The 26755-nt window shown below is 40.8% G+C and overlaps 2 protein-coding genes across 4 annotated transcripts in view; both read right to left on the minus strand.

Annotated features, from left to right (window-relative positions):
- The window catches only part of LOC129818660 (nipped-B-like protein), a 51379-nt gene extending 38654 nt beyond the window's left edge, over window positions 1–12725 (minus strand). For all 3 annotated transcript variants that reach the window (XM_055874776.1, XM_055874775.1, XM_055874774.1), the window contains exons 1-2: window positions 12369–12725; window positions 1374–1523 (exon numbers count right to left, since the gene is read on the minus strand). In XM_055874776.1, the coding sequence (XP_055730751.1) occupies window positions 1374–1437 (64 nt within the window). In that variant the 5' untranslated portion in view covers window positions 1438–1523; window positions 12369–12725. The remainder of the gene's footprint in view (window positions 1–1373; window positions 1524–12368) is intronic.
- A 4767-nt stretch (window positions 12726–17492) lies between these two features.
- On the minus strand, window positions 17493–26553 carry LOC129818664 (excitatory amino acid transporter 1-like). Its single transcript, XM_055874786.1, has 9 exons — window positions 26349–26553; window positions 25244–25381; window positions 21793–21997; window positions 21619–21661; window positions 20619–20890; window positions 19699–19932; window positions 19231–19425; window positions 18966–19100; window positions 17493–17790 (listed from the first exon to the last, which is right to left on the minus strand). The coding sequence occupies exons 1-9, from the start codon at window positions 26536–26538 to the stop codon at window positions 17586–17588; spliced, it is 1617 nt and encodes a 538-aa protein (XP_055730761.1). The 5' UTR covers window positions 26539–26553; the 3' UTR covers window positions 17493–17585.
- Between the last annotated feature and the right edge of the window lie 202 nt (window positions 26554–26755).

Here is a 26755-nt window from a genome sequence, read left to right on the forward strand (position 1 = left end):
ATAAAGTGTTACCCATTTATGGCAATCCTCCCTCCCTACAATTTGACGTTTGCACTGTACAGCAAATCAGCAATCTGTTGGCAAGCTCACCAGACCTGTGTTGATTAACAGTTTGCTGGTCCAATCAGAGGGCGTTCCACTAGCCAATCTGTTGCAAGTTGTTACTGTCTCTGGCTGAGTGGCGAGTAATCCACCGAGACTCTTCCTCAAAATGAGTGACAAAACGTTATACAAAACCTGGCCAAATCATTTCAAGTCACCAGTCTCAAGTCAAAGTCTAATCCCAAGTCTTGAGGCTCAAATGTGACTCCAGTCAGACTCGAGTCCAAGTCATGTGACTCTAGTCCACACCTCTTGTGGTGGCTGCATCATATAACAGGTATGCTTGTTATCAGTAAACTTGGTATGATCAAAACAAAATGAAGAGAGAAAAGCAGAGGCTAAATAATAGAGGAAATACTTCTGCAGTAGAATAAAGACATTACGTTGAGAGAAATCCACGTATTGGCAGGACAAAAACCTAAAAGTGAAATTCAAATCTAGGGATTGTTTGGCAGGTGGATAGGAAATCCTGAGTAATAATTCAAAGAAACGATGCCCTGGCACACTGTACTTGCAAAGACACTTGTTTATTTTGTGCCAACGTTTCAGCCTCGTGGCTCGTCGTCAGAGGTCATATCTGTATTCAAGCTACAACCTTATGAACTGTCAAACTCAGGCAAATGGCCACGAACAATGTAAACACGTGCCACGCATGCACAGAATATTTGCCTAGATTTGTAACCCAGAGACATTTACATCCAGGCTTGAACACTTAACCACTGTGTAATGTATTGCATTGAAAGTTGAGGCACTAAGGCAACAAAATATGCAAAGGTGGATACTTTCTGATATGGGCACTATACATCATATTACACTACCAATGCAATTCTAAAGCAAGGGCTATTGAAAAGTACCATCAATCATACTCAGTTGTAGGAGTGTCCTAAATACCAAGACTGCAATATTCATGTAGTGAACGTTAATGCTTTATTACAACAAGAAAAAAAAAGGAGTAATCAAACAAGCTCAATTCAAAATCAGGCTAACTTGGTAAATGAATAATCTAAATACCAATAAACGAGCTTTGCGGCAGGCAGCACTGACCATAAAGGAAGCAAAATGGTTGCGATGTATTATTGTTTAAAGGATTGTATACATTTTGAAAACAGCGTTGTATACTAAATATTTATTAGTATAAAAAGCTTGCAGCGGGAATAAATGTCAGCAGACTCGGTACATCAAAACTAGCTTGGCCCCCACCAGCATCTTTTCACTTGCTTTCCAGGAATCCACCATATCAGTAAATATGTGAGTGGCAGTGTAATACTTACAGTCTGTAAGGCTAGCGATCCCAGCAAGAGTAGTAATGGGAACATGAGGCATATCCCCATTCATGCTGAAGATGGGGGTGGGGGAGTCGTGTCGATGCACAGGTAGCTCAATGTCGTCGCTCTCCGACTGTTCCTCACATCTCCCGACCGCTGCAGAACAGAGAGGACTTCATTAGAACAGCCAGCGGCAACGAGACATGGACAATTCACAATATCACACAACGCTCCTCAATGTGCAACACTGCTCAGAAGAGCCGGAGCATGTTATACCAAAGCCTTGGTGAAAATAGAATCAGGGGCTTTCATATCAAAAGTCAAAGTGATGGAGGAAGAATTCTCAGGGATGAACTAACAGGGCTATATTAATTAGGCAGCATTGTTAAGCTACGGCTGAGGGGATTGACACAGATTTGAAAGTAGTGCAACAGGATACAGAGGGTTAAACTGGTTAGTACAAGGTTATACAACTCATATAGCACTCACTGACAACTTTCACTCGGGCAGCAGCTCAAGATTTTACTTGCATTATAAATATGGCATATTCCATTATGGAAACAGGAGCAATAGAAACATAAATTAATGAAATCGCATGTGAAGTAAAATAGGCTACTTGTTGTGCGCATGGTGAAATAGGCTCCTCGTTGTGCAGATGGTGAAATAGGCTCCTCGTTGTGCAGATGGGGAAATAAGCTACTTGTTGTGCAGATGGGAAATAGGCTCCTCGTTGTGCAGATGGGGAAATAGGTTACATGGGGAAATTGGTCAATGGTTGCTAGAGCAAACACACTAGTACAACACATTAGTAGACATGCATCAGTGGGGAGAAGGAATTGAAGAAAACCCGAGTACAGTACTGGTGGTGCCCTTACTCTGACAAGTTCCAGGGCTGTCATCAAAAACAGCCCATACAAAATAGAGTCAGATCCTTTCCTACTGACAATGCAATGGCTTTGAAGCACGCAGATAGTGCTTTTGATTAGGACTGAGTGAACTGCAGAGCATTTAAAAAGTGTGTGCACTTATTGCATTTGAACGGAACACCTCATTATCATTCACTACTATTATTGTTGGCCACCGACAAGACAGCCACTGTCAGAGAAGGCAACAGGAGGAGTAATAATATCCCTTTTGCATGATCAACACCAGACTGACAGTAGAGACCAGGAACGGCAACACATAGCAATAGGCCTAGATGACGTGACATGGCACAGGTCTATTATCAGTGGTTACTGGGGTAGTACCGTGATAATCCTAGGAAGAGGTGTGAACCCATGCATGCTTAAATGAAAACAGCTACCCCTTTCCGGCCCCAAATGCTCATGGTCACTCTGAAGCTGTGCTGGTTGGGTAGGAAGGTGGACGAGCAAGCAGCATATAGGATTATCTGGTTTAGGCAATTTTTCTGGCGCTGCGGGATCTTCTTGAAAACACTTTATATGTAGCGCCCTATAAAATGTATCCTACCGCGGAGAAGTTATGATATCTGCCACAGAGGAGAAAACCCTGCACACGCTTCAAAAAATATATGCTACTTATTGTTTTTATCTATAAAATGTCTTGCACAACTAACTTCATTCGTTTTTATTTCTTAAATTGTTGTGGTCTTCTGGTGTGATTTAAGCATTGTTGTGCACTAAGAACATCCTTTTATTTTTTAAATGTGATTTTGAGAGCGGAAACTGAAACCTGGAAAAATAAAACAGAAAACGGAATTTGGAGCAAGAAAATTACGGAATCAGGCAACAAAAAAAATCTGATATGCTCCCTAACTGTGAATTTGCAGCTAGATACTGGGCAATTCCATGGTAATTGAATTCCATTTAAATTGTATGTCAAACAAAAACTATTGATTTCAAAGTTTAACAAAATCATAGAACTCTCTGCACAAGGAGTACTTTTAACAAATTACACTGAACATTTGACAAAAACACATTTACTGGAAGAACTGTGCAGATGAAAAGTTTGGTAACAGATTTCCTTAAAATCTCCCTCAGCTTATGTGCCCATGTTTTCCAAGAACATGTCAAATATCTGCTCTGAATTAAGCTCCGAAGTAAGATTCAACGATGTCTGCAGAAAGAATGGGGTGTCCGCTATAACATGACACAATGGCTTTCAAAAAATCTCCTTTGGTTATTGAACTAGAGTAAGTGAACTGGATTTACACACGGTAACGGAATTGCGGTAACAGAATGTCATCATGTGTCCCTGATCTGCACTACAAAGAAATCAAGGCTGTCCCCAACTTAAAAAAAATCTTGGTCGACCGAAAGTAGTCTGTTCTTTCGACCAATTGATAGTGTATTTTTCCATATAAAATCAACTATACTCACTGAGCTTGTCTGATACTTTAAACACACCATTTGATTAAATAATTAAGACACACAAATGACTTGAGGGAGCCAGCGCGTGCCTGTGACTGGCACACGTTGCCTCGCTCTCCTCCCCGCTGCAGTGAGCAGGTACAGCAACAGTGTTTATTGGCTGTCCGTGGTGCTGAAGCTGCAACATAATTACAGCCATTCCTAGTTAATTAAAAAAAAAACTTTTTCTCTGACTGAAAAGTTATTACCAAATTCCCTAATTTGTTTATGAAAAACATTACCTATTCCTTCAACCCTTGATCTCTGTACGTTACACATGAATGCATCGCATGCACATATGCAATAGGTCTAGCTCTATTGTCCATCATAATCACTTCAATAAATGGGTTATAACAAACTCCAACACCGTAACACGTGACATGCAGAGGACGTGAAAAAGAAATTTGAAATGGGGTAATGTTTACTGGTTGCTCAGGAGGGAAAGGGGAAGTCCGATGTATGGAAGACATTTGACAGTTGTGGAAGCCACTGGAGATCAAGAAAAAGAAGGAGGGTATAGGAGCAAGCAATGCGCGTGTGCCAAACCTGTGCGGTTAGAAAAAAATATTTGTACAAATCTGACGGGTTGGAACAGTGTAAATAATGCTAAATAAATTACGTGTACCATAGAGTCTGTTCTAACGGGGATTTTTTAAATTCAATTATTACTGCAAAGACTAAAAACAGTTGCATGCATCCGTGAATGCAATTGCTGATATGTTGCAGTTTATTTATTATTGTTTTGGCTAATTATTCGAGAAACCCTTTTGTTATATCATTTGTAAACTAAAATACTTGATTGCATTTCAAAACATGAATGACTTGTATGGTGGTTATACAAGGCTACTATACTAAGACTACTAATGTTAACGACATTACTTATTATTATAACAATGATCGTAATAACAATATGAAGGAGATCAAGAAAAGGAGAGTGTAGGAGAGAGCTGCGTGCGTATTGTGTGTAACAAACAGGTGTTAGATTACAATCAGGGCATAAAATAAATGTTTTGGTCCACCAGCCCCGCTAAAATTACACCAAGAAAACGCAAACAAAAAAAATTGATGAGCATGCTTTGTAATGTTTCTAAAACAATAAATGTATTACTAATAAGAAGTAATGTGTGTATACTGATACATTTTATTTTTTGGACCCAAGACTTTTAACTAAAATGTCCCAGAGAAATGTTCAGGGAGGTTACCGTGGTAACACAACTAGAGTCATGTTTGTGCCTGTGAGATTGAGTCTGACTATTACAAGCATTGTCTTCTCTTCCCTAGCAGTTGATCTCAAACATAGAGAAACAACCGAGATTGTGAACAAACAATGTAAATAGCCAAGAAACACAAGGACAAAGTCTCACTTCAGTAGACTTTCCTTTCAAGTAAATTAGACCAACTTTTATGCCTATGCGTAGCGCTTCCGAAAATGAACATTTCACTTAGTTCTTCACGTGCTTTATAGATCGGCAGGTAAGGGTGCTCTCGAGTGGCTAGATGTTCTTTACCATTCGGCCATCAGATTTGCCACAAATGCTCCTTATAGGACACAACACTGCACTCTAAACTCCTCTGTAAACTGGTCATCTCTGTATACCCGGCACAAAACCCACTGGTTGATGCTCATTTATAAAACCCTCTTAGGCCTCACTCCTCCCTATCTGAGATATCTACTGCGGCCCTCATCCTCCACATACAACACCAGCGACTGGAACAAGCTGCAAAAAACACTCAAACCGGACAGTTTTATCGCAATCTCTTCATTCAAAGACTCAGTCATGGACACTCTTACTGACAGTTGTGGCTGCTTCGCGTGATATATTGTTGACTCTGCCTTTTTGCCCTTTGTGCTGTTGTCTGTGCCCAATAATGTTTGTACATTGTTTTGTGCTGCTACCATGTTGTTGTCATGTTGTGTTGCTACCATGCTGTGTTGTCATGTGTTGCTGCCATGCTATGTTGTTGTCTTAGGTCTCTCTTTATGTAGTGTTGTGGTGTCTCTCTTGTCGTGATGTGTGTTTTGTTCTATATTTTTATTTATTTTTTATCCCAGCCCCGGCATTGCAGCGTGAGGTGGAATAGGCTATATAGGATTTGTAATTCTTTGATTACGTGCGATTAATTTACCAGCTATGAAACTAAACAACGGAAATACTTTGAAAACAGCTACTGCAGCATTTTTACTATAAATGTGATCACACTTGAATATTTTTATCCACAAATGTGAGTGAAATGCTCACACTGTGGAGCCCTGACCACCGGCCAACGTGGCTGGTGAAATAGACATCTTACCCACCAATGCCAAAATCTACCTGCATTTGGCGGGTGTTAATTATAGGCCCGATTACAATATGGTAATCTTTCTGCCCGTTTGGAACAGTGTAAACAGCACTAAGAAAATTAAAAGCAGCCTATACCAGAGATATAAATCCTAGCAAAGAGTTGTTCTTTTAACTTGTGAAATTGCTTTTGCGTGTTGCAGTGGCGTGAGACTTGGAGCTCACGGAATCAGTAGGCTATTAAACTCAAACATGCAACAGAAGCAGAATCTGTCTTATTTCTGTAGATATATATGGTTAATTTATAAAGCCAGGCACATTTAACAGATAGGCTATTGATTATAGACCTAATTAAGTTGGGGTTTCCTCTCTCCTCAATTTTCTTAGACAATTAAATCTCCTCACTCCGCTGCTGCCTTCGCCGCATTGTTCTCAACACCAATATGCTGATTAACTTTGCTATTATGCACATAGCAACATGGTCTTGGAAAAGGCGCCCCTTTCAACAGCGCACTGAAGATTGTTTCAGAACCGCAGACATCAACCGCTATCCAATGGCGAGGAAAACCGCATTTGTTATAAAATATATATTTTTTTTTATTAGTGTTGCACCATTGTTCTTAAATAATATAACCATATACAATTTCAGTAGCATATGTCAGAGCGATGGACTGTGCCATCCCCGTGGCCCGTGGCAATGGATTAGTCCACTGAAACAGGCATAAATCAGACGGCTGTCTAGTGCGCCGTGAAAAATATATGTATATTTATGATTGCTTGACTAAAGAAATCTCAGTCGACCAACAGCCTATCGACCAAACAATCAACCAGTCAACTAAACGGGGTCAGCCCTAACAAACGCATAAATATGAATGTCATTCTCTTCATGGTATAAATATGCAATATACTCCTTTGCATATTTGGGTATTATTCTACACAACGGCTATCATTCTAATGAGCTCTGCACCCAAAAAAAACCAAATTTGTTTGGTTCTGGCCGTACCAAATCTGAACCAATCACAGAGATGCCTATGTTTCACAACTTTGGACATCCAAGTGCAGCACAGTAGAGCTCAGTAGAGTACAGTACATAACAGTAGAACTCAGTAGAGTACAGTACAGCACAGAACAGTAGAGCTCAGTAGAGTACAGTACAGCACAGAACAGTAGAACTCAGTAGAGTACAGTACAGCACAGAACAGTAAAGCTCAGTACAATACAGTAAAGTATAGTTCAGTACTGTAGAGTACAGTACAGTTCAGTAGATTTTAGTGTACTCTACTGTGTACTGTACTGAACTCCTGTGTTGTACTGAACTATACTCTACTTTTCTTTACTCTACTGTCCGAACTTGTGAACCCAACTGTGGTTTGTGACTACTATGATTTTCTATTGTAGCCAACTCAATTGCAAAATTACATTACCACATTTTCTGAAATTCCGTTACTGATTTGGTAACAGATTTTTTTTTTTAATCACTTCATAATTCATAACCAAAATTGATATCAGTAAAAACTAGAGGCCGACCCGATTAAATCGTCATGGCCGATTAATTAGGGCCGATTTCAAGCTTTCATAACAATCGCTAATCGGCATTTCTGGACGCCGATTACGGCTAATTACATTGCAATCCAAGTGTTACGCGAGTGCAGCAAGGAGCCATGGTAAGTTGCTTGCTAGAATGAAACTTATTTTATAACAAACAATCAATCTTAACATAATAACTAGTTACCTACACATGGTTGATGATATTACTTGTTTAACTAGCTTGTCCTGCGTTGCATATAATTAATGCGGTGCCTGTTAATTTATCATCGAATCACAGCCTACTTCGCCAAACGGGCGATGATTTAACAAAAGCTCATTCGCAAAAAAAGCACAATCGTTGCACTAATGTACCTAAACATAAACATCAATGCCTTTCTTAAAATCAATACACAAGTATATTTTTTAAAACATGCATATTTAGTTAAAAGAAAATCATGTTAGCAGGCAATATTAACTAGGGAAATTGTGTCACTTCTCTTCGTTCAGTGCAGGTAGTCAGGGAATATGAAGGCGTTTGGGACGCCAGGCTCGTTGTGAACTGTGTGAAGACCATTTATCCCTAACAAAGACCGTAATTCATTTGCCAGAATTTTACACAATTATGGCATAACATTGAAGGTTGTGCAATGTAACAGCAATATTTAGACTTAGGGTTGCCACCCGTTAGATAAAATACGAAACGGTTCCGTATTTCACTGAAAGAATAAACATTTTGTTTACGAAATGATAGTTTCCGGATTTGACCATATTAATGACCCAAGGCTTGTATTTCTGAGTGTTTATTATATTATAATTAAGTCTATGATTTGATATTTGATATAGCAGTCTGACTGAGCGGTAGTAGGCAGCAGCAGGCTCGTAAGCATTCATTCAAACAGCACTTTCCTGCGTTTGCCAGCAGCTCTTCGCAATGCTTGAAGCACAGCGCTGTTTATGACTTCAAGCCTGTCAACTCCCGAGATTAGGCTAAGAACATCCAAAAGTCAAAGGGTATATGAAATACAAATGTAATAGAGAGAAATAGTGCTATAATAACTACAACCTAAAACTTCTTAACTGGGAATATAGAAGACTCATGTTAAAAAGAACCACCAGCTTTCATATGTTCTCATGTTCTGAGCAAGGAACTTAAACGTTAGGTTTTTACAAGGCACATATTGCACTTTTACTTTCTTCTCCAACACTGTGTTTTTGCATTATTGCAACATGTTTCATAATTTATTTGAGACTAAATTGATTTTATTTGTGTATTATATTAAGTTAAAATAAAAGTGTTAATTCAGTATTGTTGTAGTTGTCATTATTACAAATATATATAACAAATGTAAAAACGTCAGATTAATCGGTATTGGCTTTTTTTGGTCTTCCAATAATCGGTATCGGCGTTGAAAAATCATAAATCTGTCGACCTCTATTAAAAACACTAACAAATTGATAGGTCTACCTTTACTTGTTACTTGTGTGAACTTTCATTATCCTCCCTCCTCATAAGGGAGAGACATTTTTAAATATCTTTAATATGTGGGTTTTTGGTAACGGGAATTTCAAGGCACAAGGCAATGTTTCTTAAACTTACAGAAGGCAGAAAAATGTATCCAAATATAAGTGTTGATATTAGTTGGCAGAGATCTTTACTTCAACATTTATGTTTTGATGAATTTCTAATACCGTTTAAGACTTTCTGATAGATGTTTTCTAAAACCACCAGTTTGACCAGGAAAAAAATGATCTGTCATTTGACAACCAATTTGATATGCTCCTATGAACTTCACATGTTGGTGCTCATGGGAAATGACCTACTACTATAGTTGTTTACTATTATTTTAATGTGTATTTCTTTCTGGTCGATAACCATCATTCAAGCAGTAACATTCCCCCATAATCAACTAGTCTATACAAAACTTTTACACCTACTTTAATACAACTACATTTTCTGTGAATACAGCAGACCTGCAGCCTGTATGTGTAGACTAAAATATGTTGGTAAATGAAAAGCAAAAGCTGTAAACACATTTCAGTCATTTGGGATAGCCACGACATTTTCCACATAATGGGTCATTTAGCTTGCTCACGTACTTGGTAGATGAATTCGATAACATTGAAAAAGTAGCTATACTCAAGTTAAGATAGACACTGTATCCGTTAAGTGCTAGCTTGTAGCGAGCAACATACTATGTTCCCATTAGCAAGCAAGTCCTCTTCCCGGCCGCATTTTAGATGGGTGATCTTTGCCATCATTTGCATGCACTACTAAGTAAACATGGTGCATAAATAATGAGGTTGCTAATTTAACTACGGTGTGCACATAAGCTTTATTAGGTAACTACCTAGCACTAGCTGCATAATTAAATATTTAATATATTATAATAACATATATAATACATGACATTTAGCAGACGTTTTTACCCAAAGCGACTTACTATTCTTACATGTGCATACATTTTATGTATGTGGTCCAGGGAATCAAACCCACTACCCAGGCCTTACAAGCGCTATGCTCGACCAACTGAGCTACATGCCTAGCATTGGCCAAATTAGCCATCTAGCTAGCAAAGTTGAATGGTGCTGAATTGTATTTCTGCTTTATCCCAGTGATGCTTAACCATTTAGCTAGCTAGTTACCACCTTGACAGAATCCGACTTTTGTTCATTTCTTCTCTCTAGTCGGAACGGTGCTATGCCGGAATGTGGACAGCCAGAGCCCAGTGTGTTGTATTGCTTGGAAAACCAACCTCAATCCAAGGATGGAATATGTCACTGTACTCCTAATTATCCCAAAATGGTGAATGGTGAATCGAGAAGATTGGAATACTGCTAGTTTTTTAATTAAACTGCCGTTTTTGGCAGCATGCTCGGCTAGCAAATGCTATAGTAGCCCATTAGATTCCATGAAAATGCAACGCCTAGCATTGGGATGAGTAGCTACTGGAAGTGTTGTCAAATCCAATGGGCTGCTTTAGCATTTGCTAGCATGCTGACGAAAATGGCAGTTTAACTAAAAACGAGCAGAATTTCAGACTTCTCAGTGTATCATTTTGAATAATGGGATAATTAGGAGTACAGCGCCCTCTCCCATCCCTGGATTTTAGGTACATTGCCCGAGCCATATTTCGCACCGTCTCCACTGTGTTCTGATCACGGCTGCCTACCATTCAGACCTTACAGGGAAGATCTAATTACAGTGACCGTACGGTCTGAATCTTTAGACTAGTTACAACCTAACCTAGTCAGTTACCTCATTCACCAGCACCAATTTACCGAGCAGTGCAAAAGAGTAAAATCTAGATAATGAGAGCTGACTTGCTAATGTTGCTGGCTTAGTCAGTTGAGAGGACCTTCTAAGCATCATTTTCTAGTCAGGAGGCTAAACATTGTCAGCAACAGAGACTTGCTCCTTGAGTAATGTTAGCTGGATGTGTACATAGTTAGTTAGCTCCTCTATAGTATCACTATGATCACCTAGATTGAAGGATAACCGTTTGACAAGCTGGATTCATGATTACAGACATGATTATTCTCTCTGCTGCTCTGGCTGACAACATAGCCGCACATCTGTCTCTCTCGCTCTCTCTGGCAACACAGTAATTGGTCAGATACAGTAGGTTGCTAATTGCTCATCCAACACCAATTAGGGTCCAATGTACTTAATCAACTTTCTTTTCATCAACTACGCAATAGTCTAACATAGTCCTGATTTATTCATGTTTGTGTTTTACAATAACCCAGTTTTTCACATCCCCTTTCCTGATGATCTAGCAAGCTTTCCAAGCAAGGTTGCTATATTTAATGGCTTTATCAAGTTACATTAATATCTACAACATTGGATAGATTGCTAATTTCCCTGTAAACAAATGAATCTAAGTTGGTTGAAGTTGCCAATCCAATGCAAAAGGAATAACTAAAGGTATATTTAACATGTTATCAACTAGACAAGGGGTGGTCTCATCACCAATTATTATGTTAAATCTCTGTAATGTATCTGATGATTCAATTTGATAGATTGTAGCTAGCTAGATAACTTGGTGGATAATAAAGCTGCAGCTATTACTTTATAAGCGATTAGGTCAATTATGCTTAATGTGTACAATTTGGTGGCCTCATAACGGTGAATAGCAAGCTTGCACAGTTTATTAGGCAAACGTTTAAACCAGTTTAGTTGACATTGCAAAAAAATATACTAGCCACTAGCTAGTGTGTAGCATTGGATAGCAAGAGCCTATTTCTCAGAACATCTGACTCCAGGATAAAACGTCAGAAAACATTACCCTGCTGAGAAAACATTGAAGTTGCACTTGTTAGTTTTTTGTCTAAATAGCTAACAAGTAACGTTAACTAGCTAGGTAACGCTACGCACATACTGTAGCAGCTAGTTAGCTATATTATTCTAACCCTTGATAGCTAACAAAAGTTAGCTATGGCTAGCTAGTTAACGTTAGCTACCGAGACTGCAACCGAATCCATGTTTGCTTTGACTCGCCCACACATAATCATTCCTTTGCAACCGTATGACCATCCCTTTTGGTTTGTTATCATGATTGCGCGTGCGGATTATGATTTTATTTTCAGTTTCAATGGCCTACATCGGCCTATTAGCTTGCTAACTGGACCTCGGACTCGCCTGAGGAAGCGTAACCCCGACCCGACGCCTATATGAGCGGATACAAGGCAACATAAATGTTAAAAACACATATCGGTGCATTCCACAACGTCTATCCAGTTTCACTGAATATAAACAACACCCGTGTAGCCAATCGGAATTGTTTTGTTATGGTACTCCTAAATCTATATTGTACAATCATATTTACCTCTGGATGTGTTGATAAAAAGAAATGGTTGCAAGGGGGTTGGATCCGTGTCTCTAGCTCCCTCTCCGTTCTATCGCTCGAACAGCTCCTCCGAGTAATAATATAACAACAATAATCCGGTTCGGGAGGGTTCGTTCTTCCTTCTCACTGCAAACATCTATGCTCGGAGAGGGGCAAACATTCCCATAACCAGTCCTTGCACCGGTTTATCCCCAACACCGGCAGAAGATGAGTTTAAATTCCAACGGGTTTCGGAAAACAATCAAATGTGTAAAACAGAAATACTATTGACGCGGTGATAAAAGGGATCCACTCAGACTCTCCTCCTTCTCTTGCAGAACAAAATGCCGACCGGAAGAACTGCTGCAGGAATAACTCCCTCCACCGGCGCCAAACCAACTAGCAGGAGCAACCATAGCCAGCAACCCAGTTACTTCCGCCGCTTTCTGCATTACTACTGTACACCGATACCATCCATTCCACACAGCTACTGTACATATTTTGGAGGACGAGGTCATCCTTGAGTATGCAACCAGCTAAACCAATGTAAGCTGTTAATAAAATAAAACTAACATAATGATAATTCAAATACATACATAGTAGTTGTGTATGAATTGCATTATTTGATGTAAAACTTTTTTTTTAAGACATTTGGAATCTGGGCTGACATGAAAACCTATCAGTGCTTGGCTCAACAACCATCAACAAAAACTCTCTCACACACACACACACACACACACAGAGAGAACAGTTACTTTATGGAGGTTCTCTAAAAAAATAGAAGCATGATGACCACCATGGTAGCAGAGAATTCCAGATATGTTGGTGTTGTCTCCTGCTGCATGCACCCACAAGCACCCACTTTCACACTTACCTTTGATTGGCAGGTAGGTAGTTCAAGTAAGACCGAACACTGCATTCTACCTATGATAAATAATTAACAATAAGAAAGTTAATTTAATAAGCATAACATTGATGGAAATAGGGAAAATGGCAAAGGAGTCAACAGACATGAATCTATCAAGGTATTAACATGCCCAAACAACAAGAGCTCTTGATCTCTCTTGTGTAAGAAAGCGAAAGTGTGCGAACTGACATAATTGATTGAACAGGTAAGATTTATGAAAATCAATAAACAAATAAATACTTTTACTTTCTGTCTTACCTTTATTTGATTTCTTCCTCACGCTTGGCATCCCATTAACATGGGTGGGCCTGCTGTGAATACAGTTAGCTAGAGAGCTGGCAAAAATGTCTCCCAGTAAGATCGTTATTAGCTAACTTTAGCTAACGCGTTAGCTAGCAAGTAAGCAGAGAACGGACTTCTTTTTATTTAACGTTTAACAAATGGACATTGAGAGCAAGTAACAAAGTTCATTCATAATTTACCCGCAAAACAATTTTGCAACCAGATACAGATAGCTAACTAGTTTTAAACTGTTTAGGCGCTAGCTAGCCTGGCCAGTAGCCACTGTCCGATTGTTGTCCTCGCGATAATTCTATTAAGGGAAGGATGTTGTTGAAAAAGTCGCGCTCTTCGATTTTCGGTGGAGTCTGACATAATTCTCGTTGCCAACCAAAGTTTCAGCAACAGCATCTACTGAGGCTTCACCTTTTCCTCTCTGGTTTCAACTATATAACGCTACCATATAAAAACACAAGTTGAAAAATTGTAAATATGGATATTTCATGTAAGTATGAATGGTTTTATCTGATTTTACCTTCTGCAGGTGCTTTGTCAGCCAGAGTATCGGCCAGAGTTGGGTCAACATTTGAATTAAATGCTAGCTATAATAAAGTCTACATACCGGTAGATATTTAACTATAGTATGTAGATGGCCTGCCCTGCTCCTTTATTTCTGTGTATCTACACCTTTGACAAGAAAACACCAATGTTGAATTTTGATCTCATATTTCTTGTGAAATTGCTATCACCGATCCATACCCATTATTGACTTGAAATAGCCTACAGTAGTACCATTATGTTGTTTCCGTAAAGGTTCATAATAGGAATGAAAAACCCAGGTGTGCTAGTGGGGTCCCCCAAAGTTATCACCACAGATGAAACGGAGAAGTTTGCAATAAGTGCTGCTCAAATCTCACCACAAGATGGCAGCAAACGTCCACAAACGATTCAGCCTGCTTTCCCTAGAACAGTTTCATTTTATTTTTGTATTTAACCTTTAATTAACTAGGCAAGTTAGTTAAGAACAAATTCTTATTTACAATGATGGCCTACCCCAGCCAAACCCTAACGACACTGGGCCAATTTTGCGTCGCCCTATGGGACCACCAGTTGTGATACAGCTTGGAATCAAACCAGGGTCTGTAGTGACACCTCTAGCACTGAGATGCAGTGCCTTAGACCGCTGCGCCACTCGGGAGAATAAAGAGGGGGCTATCTCCTTTCTCTTTCAAACTCCCTTTTGCCAGAAAAGTCACATTGATATAAATAATCTACTTTTTTTTCTTACATCCATCAAAAATATTATTTGATCTTTTTACATACCTATCTATGCCACTAGATTATTCAGTGTATGATCATCATTACATCACTAGTACATTACTATTACATAACAGTATATTACATTAGCCTATTAAAGCCACAGTCTGTACTTGTCCGGTCATTTCAACTAATGAAATATACCCCTTGATTGAAAAGAACATGACATGTAGTTCATACTATAGTACAACTGTCTTTATTACCTCATCATAACCAATTCAAATCAATACCTTGGCCTATTACTCCATTAGTATGGCTGTATTGTCATATTGTGTGCTGTGTAAGATGATATCCACAGTTATAATTTATATAACAAATGTTATGTAACTGTTTATTACTGTATGTGTGTCATTGAATACAAATAACCCAAACCAAACCCTGATTCCTTTAAAACATTTATTCAAAATTGTGTTCACCAAAGAAAAATCTGACAGTCTATTTCCTTTTTCACCACAAATGATGCATTTACAGAAAGTGAACAACAATATCAGAAAACATAAAGGGAAAAAAAGAAAATCACAGTTTCTATTTGAGTTAGTTCACACATGCTGTTATTTATCACACACTGTGTTCCTTGATTTAACTTTCCAAGGCTTTGGAGTGGCATTTCATTCCTGAAAATGAATGTCTTTCAACATTTAGATTAAAGAAAACACATTCAAGTAAACAATTATCAAGTTAACTGTATTCTATAGTTCATTTACACAATAGTTTCATACAATCTCTCTACAGTCAAAAAAATCTTATACACCTGCTATGTTAACAGAATTATATACTAAATAGTGAAGGATATTTCAAATACTAATTTGTCTTAGGGCCGGCTACAAAATAGTGATAACAATGGGATTGTTGGATACATCTCATATACATGTTAACAATATTGTCAGCATCACAGCACCACCTTCCCAAATTGTTTCAATCCTAATAAAGTAAAAAGAAAATTGGAGTTGTCATATTGACAGCATGAAAAAAGGGAAAATAATAAATAACAATCCTCAGGTGCTGTGTATTTTTTATTTAAATTCCTCTTTATTGAACCCACGATAAGAAGTTGTTTGTATTTCCACAGAAGCCATTTACACTACATGGCCAAAAGTATGTGGACATGTGCTCGTCGAACATCTCAGTCCAAAATCATGGGCATTAATATGGAGTTGGTGCCCCCTTTGCTGCTATGGGGAGGCTTTCCACTAGATGTTGAAACATTGCTGCGGGGACTTGCTTCCATTCAGCCACGACAGCATTTGTGAGGTTAGGCACTGATGTTGGGCGATTAGGCCTGGCTCGCAGTCAGCGTTCCAATTCATCCCATAGGTGTTCGATGGGGTTAAGGTCAGGGCTCTGTGCAAGCCAGTCAAGTTCTTCCACACTGATCCCGACAAACCATTTCTGTTTGGACCTCGCTTAGTTAACGGGGAGCATTTTCATGCCGAAACAGGAAAGGGCCTTCCCTAAACTGTTGCCACAAAGTTGGAAGCACAGAATCGTCTAGAATGTCATTGTATGATGTAGCATTAAGATTTACCTTCACTGGAACTAAGGGGCCTAGCCCGAACCATGAAAAACAGCCCCAGACCATTATTCCTCCACCATCAAACTGAATAGTTGGCACTATGCATTCATGCAGGTAGCGTTCTCCGGGCAGGTAGCGTTCTCCAAACCCAGATTCATCTGTCGGACTGCCAGATGGGGAAGCGTGATTCATCACTCCAGAGAACACGGTTTCCACTGCTCCAGAGGCCAATGGCAGCGAGCTTTACACCACTCCAGCCAATGCTTGGCATTGCGCATGGTGAGCTTAGGCTTGTGTGCGGCTGCCATTGGCACGAATGGAATCTAATTTCATGAAGCTCCTGACGAACAATTCACGTGATGACGTTACTTCCAGAGGCAATTTGGAACTTGGTAGTGAGTGTTGCAACCGAGGACAGACGATTTTTACGTGCTACGCGCTTCAGGACTTGCCGGTCCCATTCTGTGAGCTTGTGTGGCCTACCACTTCACAATAACAGCACTTACAGTTGACCAGGGCAGCTCTAGCAGGACAGAAATTTGACAAACTGACTTGTTGGAAAGGTGGCATCCTATGATGGTGACACATTGAAAGTCACTGAGCTCTTCAGTATGGCCATTCTACTGCCAATGTTTGTCTATGGAAATTGCATGGGTGTGTGCTCGATGTTATACACCTGTCAGCAACGGGTGTGGCTAAAATATCCTAATTTGAAGGGGTGACCACATACTTTTGGCCATGTAGTGTATATTTGGGCCTAATTTCATTAGAATCAAATGAAATGTGTTCTCTGTTGCATTTTGTGAAGGATATCGCTTGTCCAGTCATTCAAACATATGTTGTCTTTCGATCTTTTTACAAAACACCTTTCTGACATCAACACCCTCATCAACTTCCTCCTTACTTATACCATTATACCATGTACTTATTCTAGGCCAAGATGACTTAACTCAACACAAAAATAGCCAGAAAAACCACAAAAACAGGAAGTCTATCTATCTTGTAGAGCAGCAGCAGATGTAAGCAATTTGATTGGGCCACTTCAGGGAGATAATTATTTGTTTGTTTGTAAAAGGGACTTTATGAATGACAAAATAACAAAGGAAAGGAAATATGGCACAGTGGCAATAACTGGAAAAATATGACAAAGAATAAAAATAAAACTGAACCAAAATGTGTATGTGTGTGTGTGAGCATTGAGCTACATCTTGGTTTCAGTGCCCGGGCGTTTGGCGTTCTCATAGTCGTTTTCCTGAGAGATGAGCTGGTATGGTTTCTTCCTCTCCTCCAGCACAGCGTTCCCCATCTCCACATCCTTGGCCTGCAGCTCGTGTCGAGATAGGAACTCCACAATGCCTGCCCCAATTGAATCGCCCAAGACGTTTGTCGTGGTACGCAGCCGGTCACTGCAACCCAGAAATAAGGGAAGAAGAAAAAGGTTAACCAGGTGGAGTCATATACAGTGTAAGGAGAGGTAGAGGGGGTTGCGGGAAATTCGATCATTTAGAAAATAAAACACTATGTCCCCTGGGACGTTTGGTCATGTTAAATGGAACAGTCAACAACTCAAAACATTCACCTGTTTTCTGCTTTTGATGAAAGATAAACTAAGCTCTTTAGAATTCTCAGCAAAATAATGTAGATGGGAAATAGGCCACAGCGCTATCAACAGGGATATTTACCATCTACTGTTAAAGAGTAGTCAGAACACTCCCTATAGGCTATCTCATATTCTAATCACTGTGAGAAACATCCATGTTTTCAGTAAATGAAGCTTTGACTCTGTCTGCACATTCCGTCCATCCTAGTTTAAGGAGAGTGGGGTATTTTCTCACTACCCAATTAGCTGTGTAATTTCTGTGAAGGGGATTCTAATTGAAATTATTAATTTGGGCAACCTAATTATGTTTCTATGTTAAAACTCATTGCAAAAAAATATGTAATTCAAAAAAAAAAGTGGATCAAGACCCTAGGGATAGTAGTTAAAGGGATAGTTCACCCAAATTACAAAATTACATATTGGTTTCCTTACCCTGTAAGCAGTATACGGACAAGGTATGACAGGATTCCATGCTTTGGTTTAGTTTCCCTGGCACTGTTTCCAAATGCTAACAATATTAGCATTTTTCACACATCATGTTCAAATAATCTATAAGTGACTTTGTTGAGCTTCACAATCAATTTTAGATATTTTTGGACTTTTGAAATGCTAATATTGATCACATGACTTGAATAGGATTTGTGCCACAAATGCAAAAATATTACTATTTGGTAACATTGACAGGGAAACTAAACCAAAGCATTGATTGCTGTCATACCTTGTCCATAAACTGCTTACAGGGTAAGGAAACCAATATGTAATTTTGTAATTTTGGTGAACTAGTGTCAATAGGGTTGTAGTTGATAAAAAGTTTGAACTTTAAAATGAGAGATAAATGGTTTTCGTTTCAGTTCCAGTCATTAGACAAATTGTATTTCACAAAAAGTATTATGTAGATTTGCACCATAATAGCCTAATCATTAAGAAAATATAGTTAATTTATTCTAATTTCTCAATCTGAAAATGGGAAAAATGACTCACAGGAACCAATCAACTGCAATGATGAGGGTAATGTCATCAGTGGGAAGTCCAACAGAGGTCAGCACAATCACCATGGTGACCAGTCCAGCCTGTGGGATCCCAGCAGCTCCAATACTTGCCGCAGTGGCTGTGATGCTGTTTGATAACAGAAAAGTACATGTTGATAAATCTTGATAAATCATGTAATTTAGTTGTAAACACATCAACACCCTTTGATTCTGTAAACATAAACCTTGGCTTATAAACCTTAGATACTCATTCGCACCTGATTGTGATGATCTGACCTATGTTCATCTCCATGTTGTTAACCTGGGCTATGAAGATGGCTGCCAGAGCCTCGTATAGTGCCGTTCCATCCATGTTGATGGTGGCGCCCACCGGCAACACAAACCGTGTGATGCGCTTATCCACCTTGTTGTTCTCCTCCAGACACTTGAAGGTGATGGGCAGGGTTGCTGAGCTGAGATAAAGATGGAGAGAAACAGGTCGTGTTTGAGTTTGACTGGTTGTTGTTGTTTCTATTAAATCTATTATCCGTATTCGCCATATAAACGTAAGTAATCCTACTAATGGGGATGATGATGCCTCATAGGTTATTCTGAACCACACAATCTGAGCAGGAACCTCCACCTGGCCCTACTACTTTGATACGAGTCGGCCAAGCGAGGCGTGGCTACAGTGTCGGTAGTCAGAGTAGGCCAGGGAGAATAGCAGCAGTGTTCGGGGAACCTACCTGGAGGAGGTTCCCAGGGCTGTGATGAGGGCCTCCACCAGCCCCATGATGAAGATGAAGGGGTTCAGCCGTGTGATGGCGAAGTACAGGCCTGGGAGGATGATGAAAGCATGGATAGAAAGGCCTATGATCACCGTGATGGTGTACATGGCCAGCTGACCACCCATCTCAGTGATGTCATCCATCTCCACGATTTTCCCCGATATGAGGAACAGGATACCGATTGGGGCATACCTGTAGAGCAGAGGGAGGAGAAGTGGTTATGCCAGGGAAGGATAAGGTCACAGTTCAAATGGTCGTACATTCTCAGGATCTTACTTATTTTTCTGTGTAATAGGCCTGAATAGGAAAACGATTAGTGAAACCATCAGTGCCTTCTGAGACTGCAGGCACGGGCTAAGAAATTGCCTTAATTCATAAACAACTTGATTTATATATGTCAAATATCTGACTGGGAATATTTGATTTAATTGGCACAGTGAACATGTCACTGGTTTTGATTGCAAAGCCTTGCCATTCAGCTGTGGAACCACTTAGCATCAGGAAGTTATGTCCTGAGGCGGTTCTGTGTTGGCCAATTATTAGGTGGTACTCATGCAATTATCTCAGTAGACCTAAATACCTATATCAGATCTCACCTGTATAGAGTTACCAGAGAATTCACAGCAATGCCTCAAGCAAGAGGCTAAATGAAGCCATTTGATTGAATTGAGAGAGAGAGATAAACATAGTACCACCCCAACTCTGCAGGGACTCCATAGAGTTAGCTTTCCAAAGCACAGATGGAAAGATTTATCTGTAACAGATGCATGGGTTCACATACACACTCACCTAATGAGGATGGGGATTATTGGACCATCATCATAACACACACATCATCTTTATAAACACCCACACACAAACACACACCAAATACTCACCACATGATAATGGCGACCAGCCTCATGATGGCCTCATTGAGGCTGTCGAAGAACTCCCTGAGGGGCTGGCCCTGCTCCTTCATGTTGCCGATGATGAGGCCGAAGCACATGGAGAAGACCACCAGCCCCAGGGCGTTGACCCCGTTCACCGTGCCCGGGATGGGGATCACCTCCTCCCTGGTGATCTGCTCGGTCAGGTTGGTCATGTTGAAGACAGAGTCGTTCACTGTCACCGTCACATGGACGATTCGCTTCCCGTATTTGGTTTTGAACTGGAGGGAAAGAGCCAGTTGTCGTAAGTGATGGGTTAACATTGTCTTGTTAAAGTGATGATAGCATGTCATCTCCTTTGGTGAAAATTGTATTGAAATATTGTCTTTTGTAATGTTTACTTTATAATCGTTCAGCCATCTATTCAGTAGAGCTCATTAAAAGCCTAGCTGATAGATAAGGTATCGAGGGATTGTAGTCAGACGTGTGCCATTTCGAAAGACTAGAGAGCAAAAAGTCTAAAGGCGCCTGCTCCACTCATCTCAACCTCATGAATTAAACAACCGTCTCTGTATGGCTGGAGCAGTATTCTGTAAGGTCCAGCTGCCTCACTGATGACCCTGTCTGGACCACAAAGCATTTAACCCCCCGTAGACATGGTCTTCCATTACTTATATTGTCCTGCCCCAGCAGCCTCTATATCTCAGTTTCCCGACCATCCTGCCCCCACCATGCTACTATTGGAAGTTGGTCCTTTCTTCTTCAGATTTTGTCATTTGTTCCAAGTGGTTAGAATGTTTCTTCCAGTGTAAGTCAACGTCTCCCCTCTGTCCTGGGTTTCTATGTCTCTTAGGGTGATGATTTATCGCTGCTCAGAAATGCCAAAACCAGAAAGTTTCCTCTCAATACAAGCATTTCCTTTGGCAGAATTTGGCAGACCATTTTCCCTATCTGCTTATTGAATGTGAAAATCTGTTTAATTCAGTAACAAAGTCATTAGATGCTTTACCTGCTGTGTGCAGGCCTGGATCATGTTTGGTGGAAACATGTTCCTGAAATTAAAGAGCATGATCATCACAACCAATGAACACTCCAATATTAAGGCAGGAGTACAATGGCAAAATACAGTGCATCTTTCCTCCACTAAACCCCTGACCCTCTTCCTACAGTAGCATGCAGCTACCTGATAAGATCCAGGAAGGCGTCGGCAGGGCTGATGTCCTCTATCTTCGACTGTTTCATGAACTCATCCTTAGATCCTTTCCCAGGGTGGATGATGAGCACCACGATGATGCCTATGATGACAGCGATAATGGTGGTGGTCATGTAATACACCACAGCTCGCATACCCATCTTTCCTGAAGCCTTACTGTCCAGCGCTGCCATGCCTGGTTGGGAGAGACAGGGGAGATGTTGTTTAGAAGAACTGTATTATCCCTTTGTGCAATATTTCTAACATTTCTTCATAGTAGTGGCATGATAACACTTGAAATAGCAATTGCTCTCCCTGACCGAGTCTGTATTACCTACCTGTTTCAAGCAGACCACCAGAGTCCCTGTTCCCAAGAAAGTGAAGGTAACCTGCCTAAATAACTACTGCCCTGTAGCACTCACGTTGGTAGCCATGAAGTGCTTTGAAAGGCCGGTCGTGGCTCATATCAACACCATCATCCTGGAAACACTAGACCCACTCCAATTCGCATACCGTCCCAACAGATCTACAGATGACGCAATCTCAATCGCACTCCACACTGCCCTTTCCCATCTGAACAAAAGGAACACCTCTGTTCATTGACTACAGCTCAGCGTTCAACACCATATTGCCCACAAAGCTCATCACTAAGATAAGGACCCTGGGACTTAACACCTCCCTCTGCAACTGGATCCTGGACTTCCTGATGGGCCTCCCCCAGGTGGTACGGGTAGGCAACAACAAATCAGACATGCTGATCCTCAACATGGGGGCCGCTTAGGGGTGCGTGCTTAGTCCCCTCCTGTACACCCTGTTCACCCACGACCGCGTAACCAAGCACGACTCCAACAAAGTTTGAAGTTAGCTGATGACACAACGGTGCTAGGCCTGATCACCAACAATGATGAGACAGGCTATAGGGAGGTTAGAGACCTGGCAGTGTGGTGCTAGGACAAAAATATCTCCCTCAATGTGAGTAAGACAAAGGAGATGATTGTGGACTACAGGAAAAGACGGGCCGAACACGCACCTATTCAAATCGACGGGGCTGTAGTGGAGCGGGTCAAGAGTTTCAAATTCCTTGGTGTCCACATCACCAACAAATTATCATAGTCCAAACACACCAAGAAAGTCGTGAAGAGGGCATGACAACGCCTTTAACCCCTCAGGAGACTGAAAAGATTTGGCATGGGTCCCCAGATCCTCAAAAAGGTCTACAGCTGCACCATGGAGAGCATCCTGACCGGTTGGATCACCGCCTGGTATGGCAACTGCTCGGCATCCGACCGTAATTCGCTACAGGGGTAGTGCGTACAGCCCAGTACATCACTGGGGCCAAGCTAACTGCCATCCAGGACCTATATACTAGGCGGTATCAGAGGAAGGCCCAAAAAATTCAGCCATAAGAAGGCTGAACAATTCATCAAATGGCCACTCGGACTATTTGCATTGACCCCCCCCCCCCCCCCGAGCTGCTACTCGCTTATTATTATATATGCATAGTCACTTTACCCACTTTACCCACTTTAGTCACTTTACTTTACCCCCCCTACTTACATGTACAAATGACCTCGACTAGGTAACCTGTACCCCCACACATTGACTCTGAACCGGTACCCCCTGTATATAGCCTCATTATTGTTATTTTATTGTCTTCTTTTTTTAAACTTTAGTTTATTTAGTAAATCTTTTCATAACTCTATTTTCTTAAAACTGCATTGTTGGTTAAGGGCTTGTAAATATTTCACGGTAAGGCCTACACCTGTTGTATACGGCGCATGTGACAAATAAAATGTGATTTGATATTTATCATCTCATGATAAATATATAAGATATAAGCTGACCTGCTGGAGGAGGTAGCCTAATACAAAGAGTAAACGGGTGTGCAAATGAATGGGCTGTCTGACAGTCATCTGACAGAAGTCCTAGTGCGATTGCAAACCAGGCTAGTAGCAAAACATACAGGCAGGTGAAATAATGATGTTCTGCATCTGAAAATAGATCATGGTTATGGTTAGCTTCTGCCTACTGACATCTCTCTCTCACAATCTTACAAAAAGGTCAAGGGGAAGAGAGACGGACAACAAGCCATTATAGAGACCTCAACCTCACAAAGTGTTGCAATAAAGTTAGCTTTGGATTTTCCAAGGTGTCAGGGGCCGTTCTGGTGTGTTATCCCCATTCAGTGGGCTGATGGAGTAAGTATTTTGTTTGTGTAAGCGAGATGTATGTGCTCTTTTAATCCTGTTGGGGGCACTGCCATTAGACAAAACCCTCTCACTCTTTCACACTCTTTCAGCTTCCACTCTCCTTCATCACGCCTCTCTCTCCCACAATCACCTGCTCCACTGTGCTGCTCTCTCGTCTCTCTCTCTCTCTATCCTCTCTCTCAGTCCTGGGAAACTTGTCCACTTGCCATGTGCACATAACAGCATTGCCATGGAAACTGCAAACAAGCCTGTGTGACCACTTTCACAGGGCTAAAGAATTGACTCACATGGCTTATTTTCAAGGGTTACTACAAAGAGGGAGGATGAAACAAAACTGTACCCCACACATACCTCTCCTTTTCTGCCCTTCTCTCCACAGTTCTACTTTTCCAAGGCAAAAAAACAACATGTTTTTAGGGTGTTTCAAGTGAGATCAAACCAAATTATACTTAATAAACATTCACAACTTCTTTCAAGTGAGTGTTAACACAAATTAGGTTCATTTAAAAAGAAAATGAAGTACAGTACAGATCAGCTCAGCCTTTGAGAAAGGACTAGAGCTTGCTGCTCCAGGTCTAGTTTCACGATCATGCTTCATACCAAGCTGGGTGCATCATGTGGATCCTAACCTTGTGGAGGACTCAGCCAGATAATAGATGGCATAGTTACATGTCCACTTGTGTACCTGGGCAGTGTGCCTCTTTTCTGGGCCGTGACCTCTTACCGCACCACCCTCCAAACCACTTACGGTATTGTGGTGCTGGGTGGGCATGGAATTCCACTTAACAATACAGCTACGAAGGAAGAGGCGGAGGGGCACTTTGCGTGCTTTCATCCATGTGAAGCGAAGCAGGAGGTAGAAGTGCAAGGGGGTACCCATCCCAAAGCCACCCTCTCAGACCCACAGGCAGTGGGCTTCCGACTGAAAGCTACCTCATCCTTCCGTCTCTCCTCCCTCATTTTAATAGCAAAGAAGCTCAATGAAGTGACTGTCTCCATGCCAGAAAGTAGAGGACCAAAGGGAATCTGGAGAAAAATGGTGGCAAGAAATTTCACATGGATCAAGCATAAATTACAGTACCTGAAAAGTTGTGCCTCGAGCTCCATTGGCATTCCCCCTTTTTCACTGGGTATCCACACCTGTCTTTCAAACACCACTAAGTCTACCCCTCCTCTTTATCATATCTAAATTTGCTTCTGGCGGAGGGCATCAGTATAGTGACTTGGTGTACCTGTGATGAGACTGGATACCAGCAGGGGAAGCACCAGCATCTGCAGCATCCTCATCAGCAGCTCTCCAGGGAAAGAGAAGTACTTCACCTCTCGGTAGGTCATTTTATAGGGACGCAGTGCAAAGCCAAGGATTATACCTGGAGAATCAAAAGGGCTGATCAGTGTGCTGGAAACATGAACATGCAACTGCATATAAAGCAAATGACAATGACAGGATCTGTCTTTCAGTCACATCTAGAATGAGGTTTGTAGGTGAGTCCTCCCTATGGGATTGGGATTACAATAAGAGAGCATGGGTTTCAAAGTGTGTGGGTGTGTTGGCGTGAGTATGTTGGCCCATTTCTGTGTACTGTGTATGTAGGCCTATGTTACACTCCCCTACGTATTTATTTGGACAGTGAAGATAAAACTTTTAATTTGTCACTATACTCCAGCATTTCTATATGAATCTTGATGTTACTATGATTACGGATAATCATGAATGAACCGTGAATAATGATGAGTGAGAAAGTTATAGTTGCACAAAGATCATGCGCCCAAAACAGAGAATGTTGTTTTTTTGGGGGGGGGTTGAGCTTTGTTCCTTTAACTTTCTCACTCATCATAATTCACTATTTATTCATAATTATCCATAATCGTGGTAGTATTCACATGGATGTAGAATAGAGGTGTTCAGAAACATCTTATATTCTTATTTAAAATGAAAATGACTCCAGAATGACACAATACATTATTCATCGTTCAGTTCCTATCGGGCAAAAAAATATTATCCGAAACACAAGCAAAACAAACTGCAAATGCATCCAACAAGTGTGTAGAGCTGCAATCTTGATGTAGTCATTACGTGCTAGGAGTATGTGACAAGATACTAAACCTTTGACTACTTTAATACACTGTAAGTGCATTTTTCCAAATACTTAAATAAAACAAACAAAAGGTGACATTCAGTGCGGTTGCCTCATAGGAAACATTTGATCTCAAATCCAAAATGTTGGTGTATAGAGCCAAATTTACACATTTTAGCTTCACTCTCTAAATAAATACGGAGGAGAGTGTGTGTGAGTGGACTGGGGTGTGGTATTGGAGGTGTGTGTGTTCACTCACCTACAACAACGGCCGCTACAGTAAAGAGCACAAAGGCGTTCTTCTTGAAGAAGGCCTGGACATCTTCCTTTGAGATGTCCTCCACTTTCCTCTTGGCCTTCATGGTCCTTATATGGATGCCCTCCCTGATCCGCTGCATCCTAGTGTGGGAATCTGAAGCCGGGGGGGTGTCCCCATTACTTTTGGTCATGACTGCAGACAGGACTAGGAGTGTCTCACATACCTTTTAGACAGTCAGACAACCTGAACCAATGGGTCTGACCAGCCCTTACTCTGGTGATAGCTACTGGAGAAGAGATGAAATGACACAGAACAAGACACATGCAGTTGAAATGACACATGCAGACACTCACATTGACATTGCAATGCGGTTGATAAGATTAGAGAAAGAAGAATAGCTTATTTCT

The sequence above is a fragment of the Salvelinus fontinalis genome, chromosome 21 (genome assembly GCF_029448725.1).
Source record: "Salvelinus fontinalis isolate EN_2023a chromosome 21, ASM2944872v1, whole genome shotgun sequence".
NCBI classification, from domain to species: domain Eukaryota; kingdom Metazoa; phylum Chordata; class Actinopteri; order Salmoniformes; family Salmonidae; genus Salvelinus; species Salvelinus fontinalis.

Bases quoted from the DNA above. Each gene is read 5' to 3' on its own strand.
- LOC129818664 (XM_055874786.1), bottom strand. From the start codon at position 26,538: ATGACCAAAAGTAATGGGGACACCCCCCCGGCTTCAGATTCCCACACT. The intron at 25,382-26,348 runs GTGAGTGAACAC...TTGATTCTCCAG, and splicing joins TGTAGCGGCCGTTGTTGTAG to GTATAATCCTTGGCTTTGCA. The intron at 20,891-21,618 runs GTAAAGCATCTA...CTTTCCCTCCAG, and splicing joins TCCAGGCCTGCACACAGCAG to TTCAAAACCAAATACGGGAA.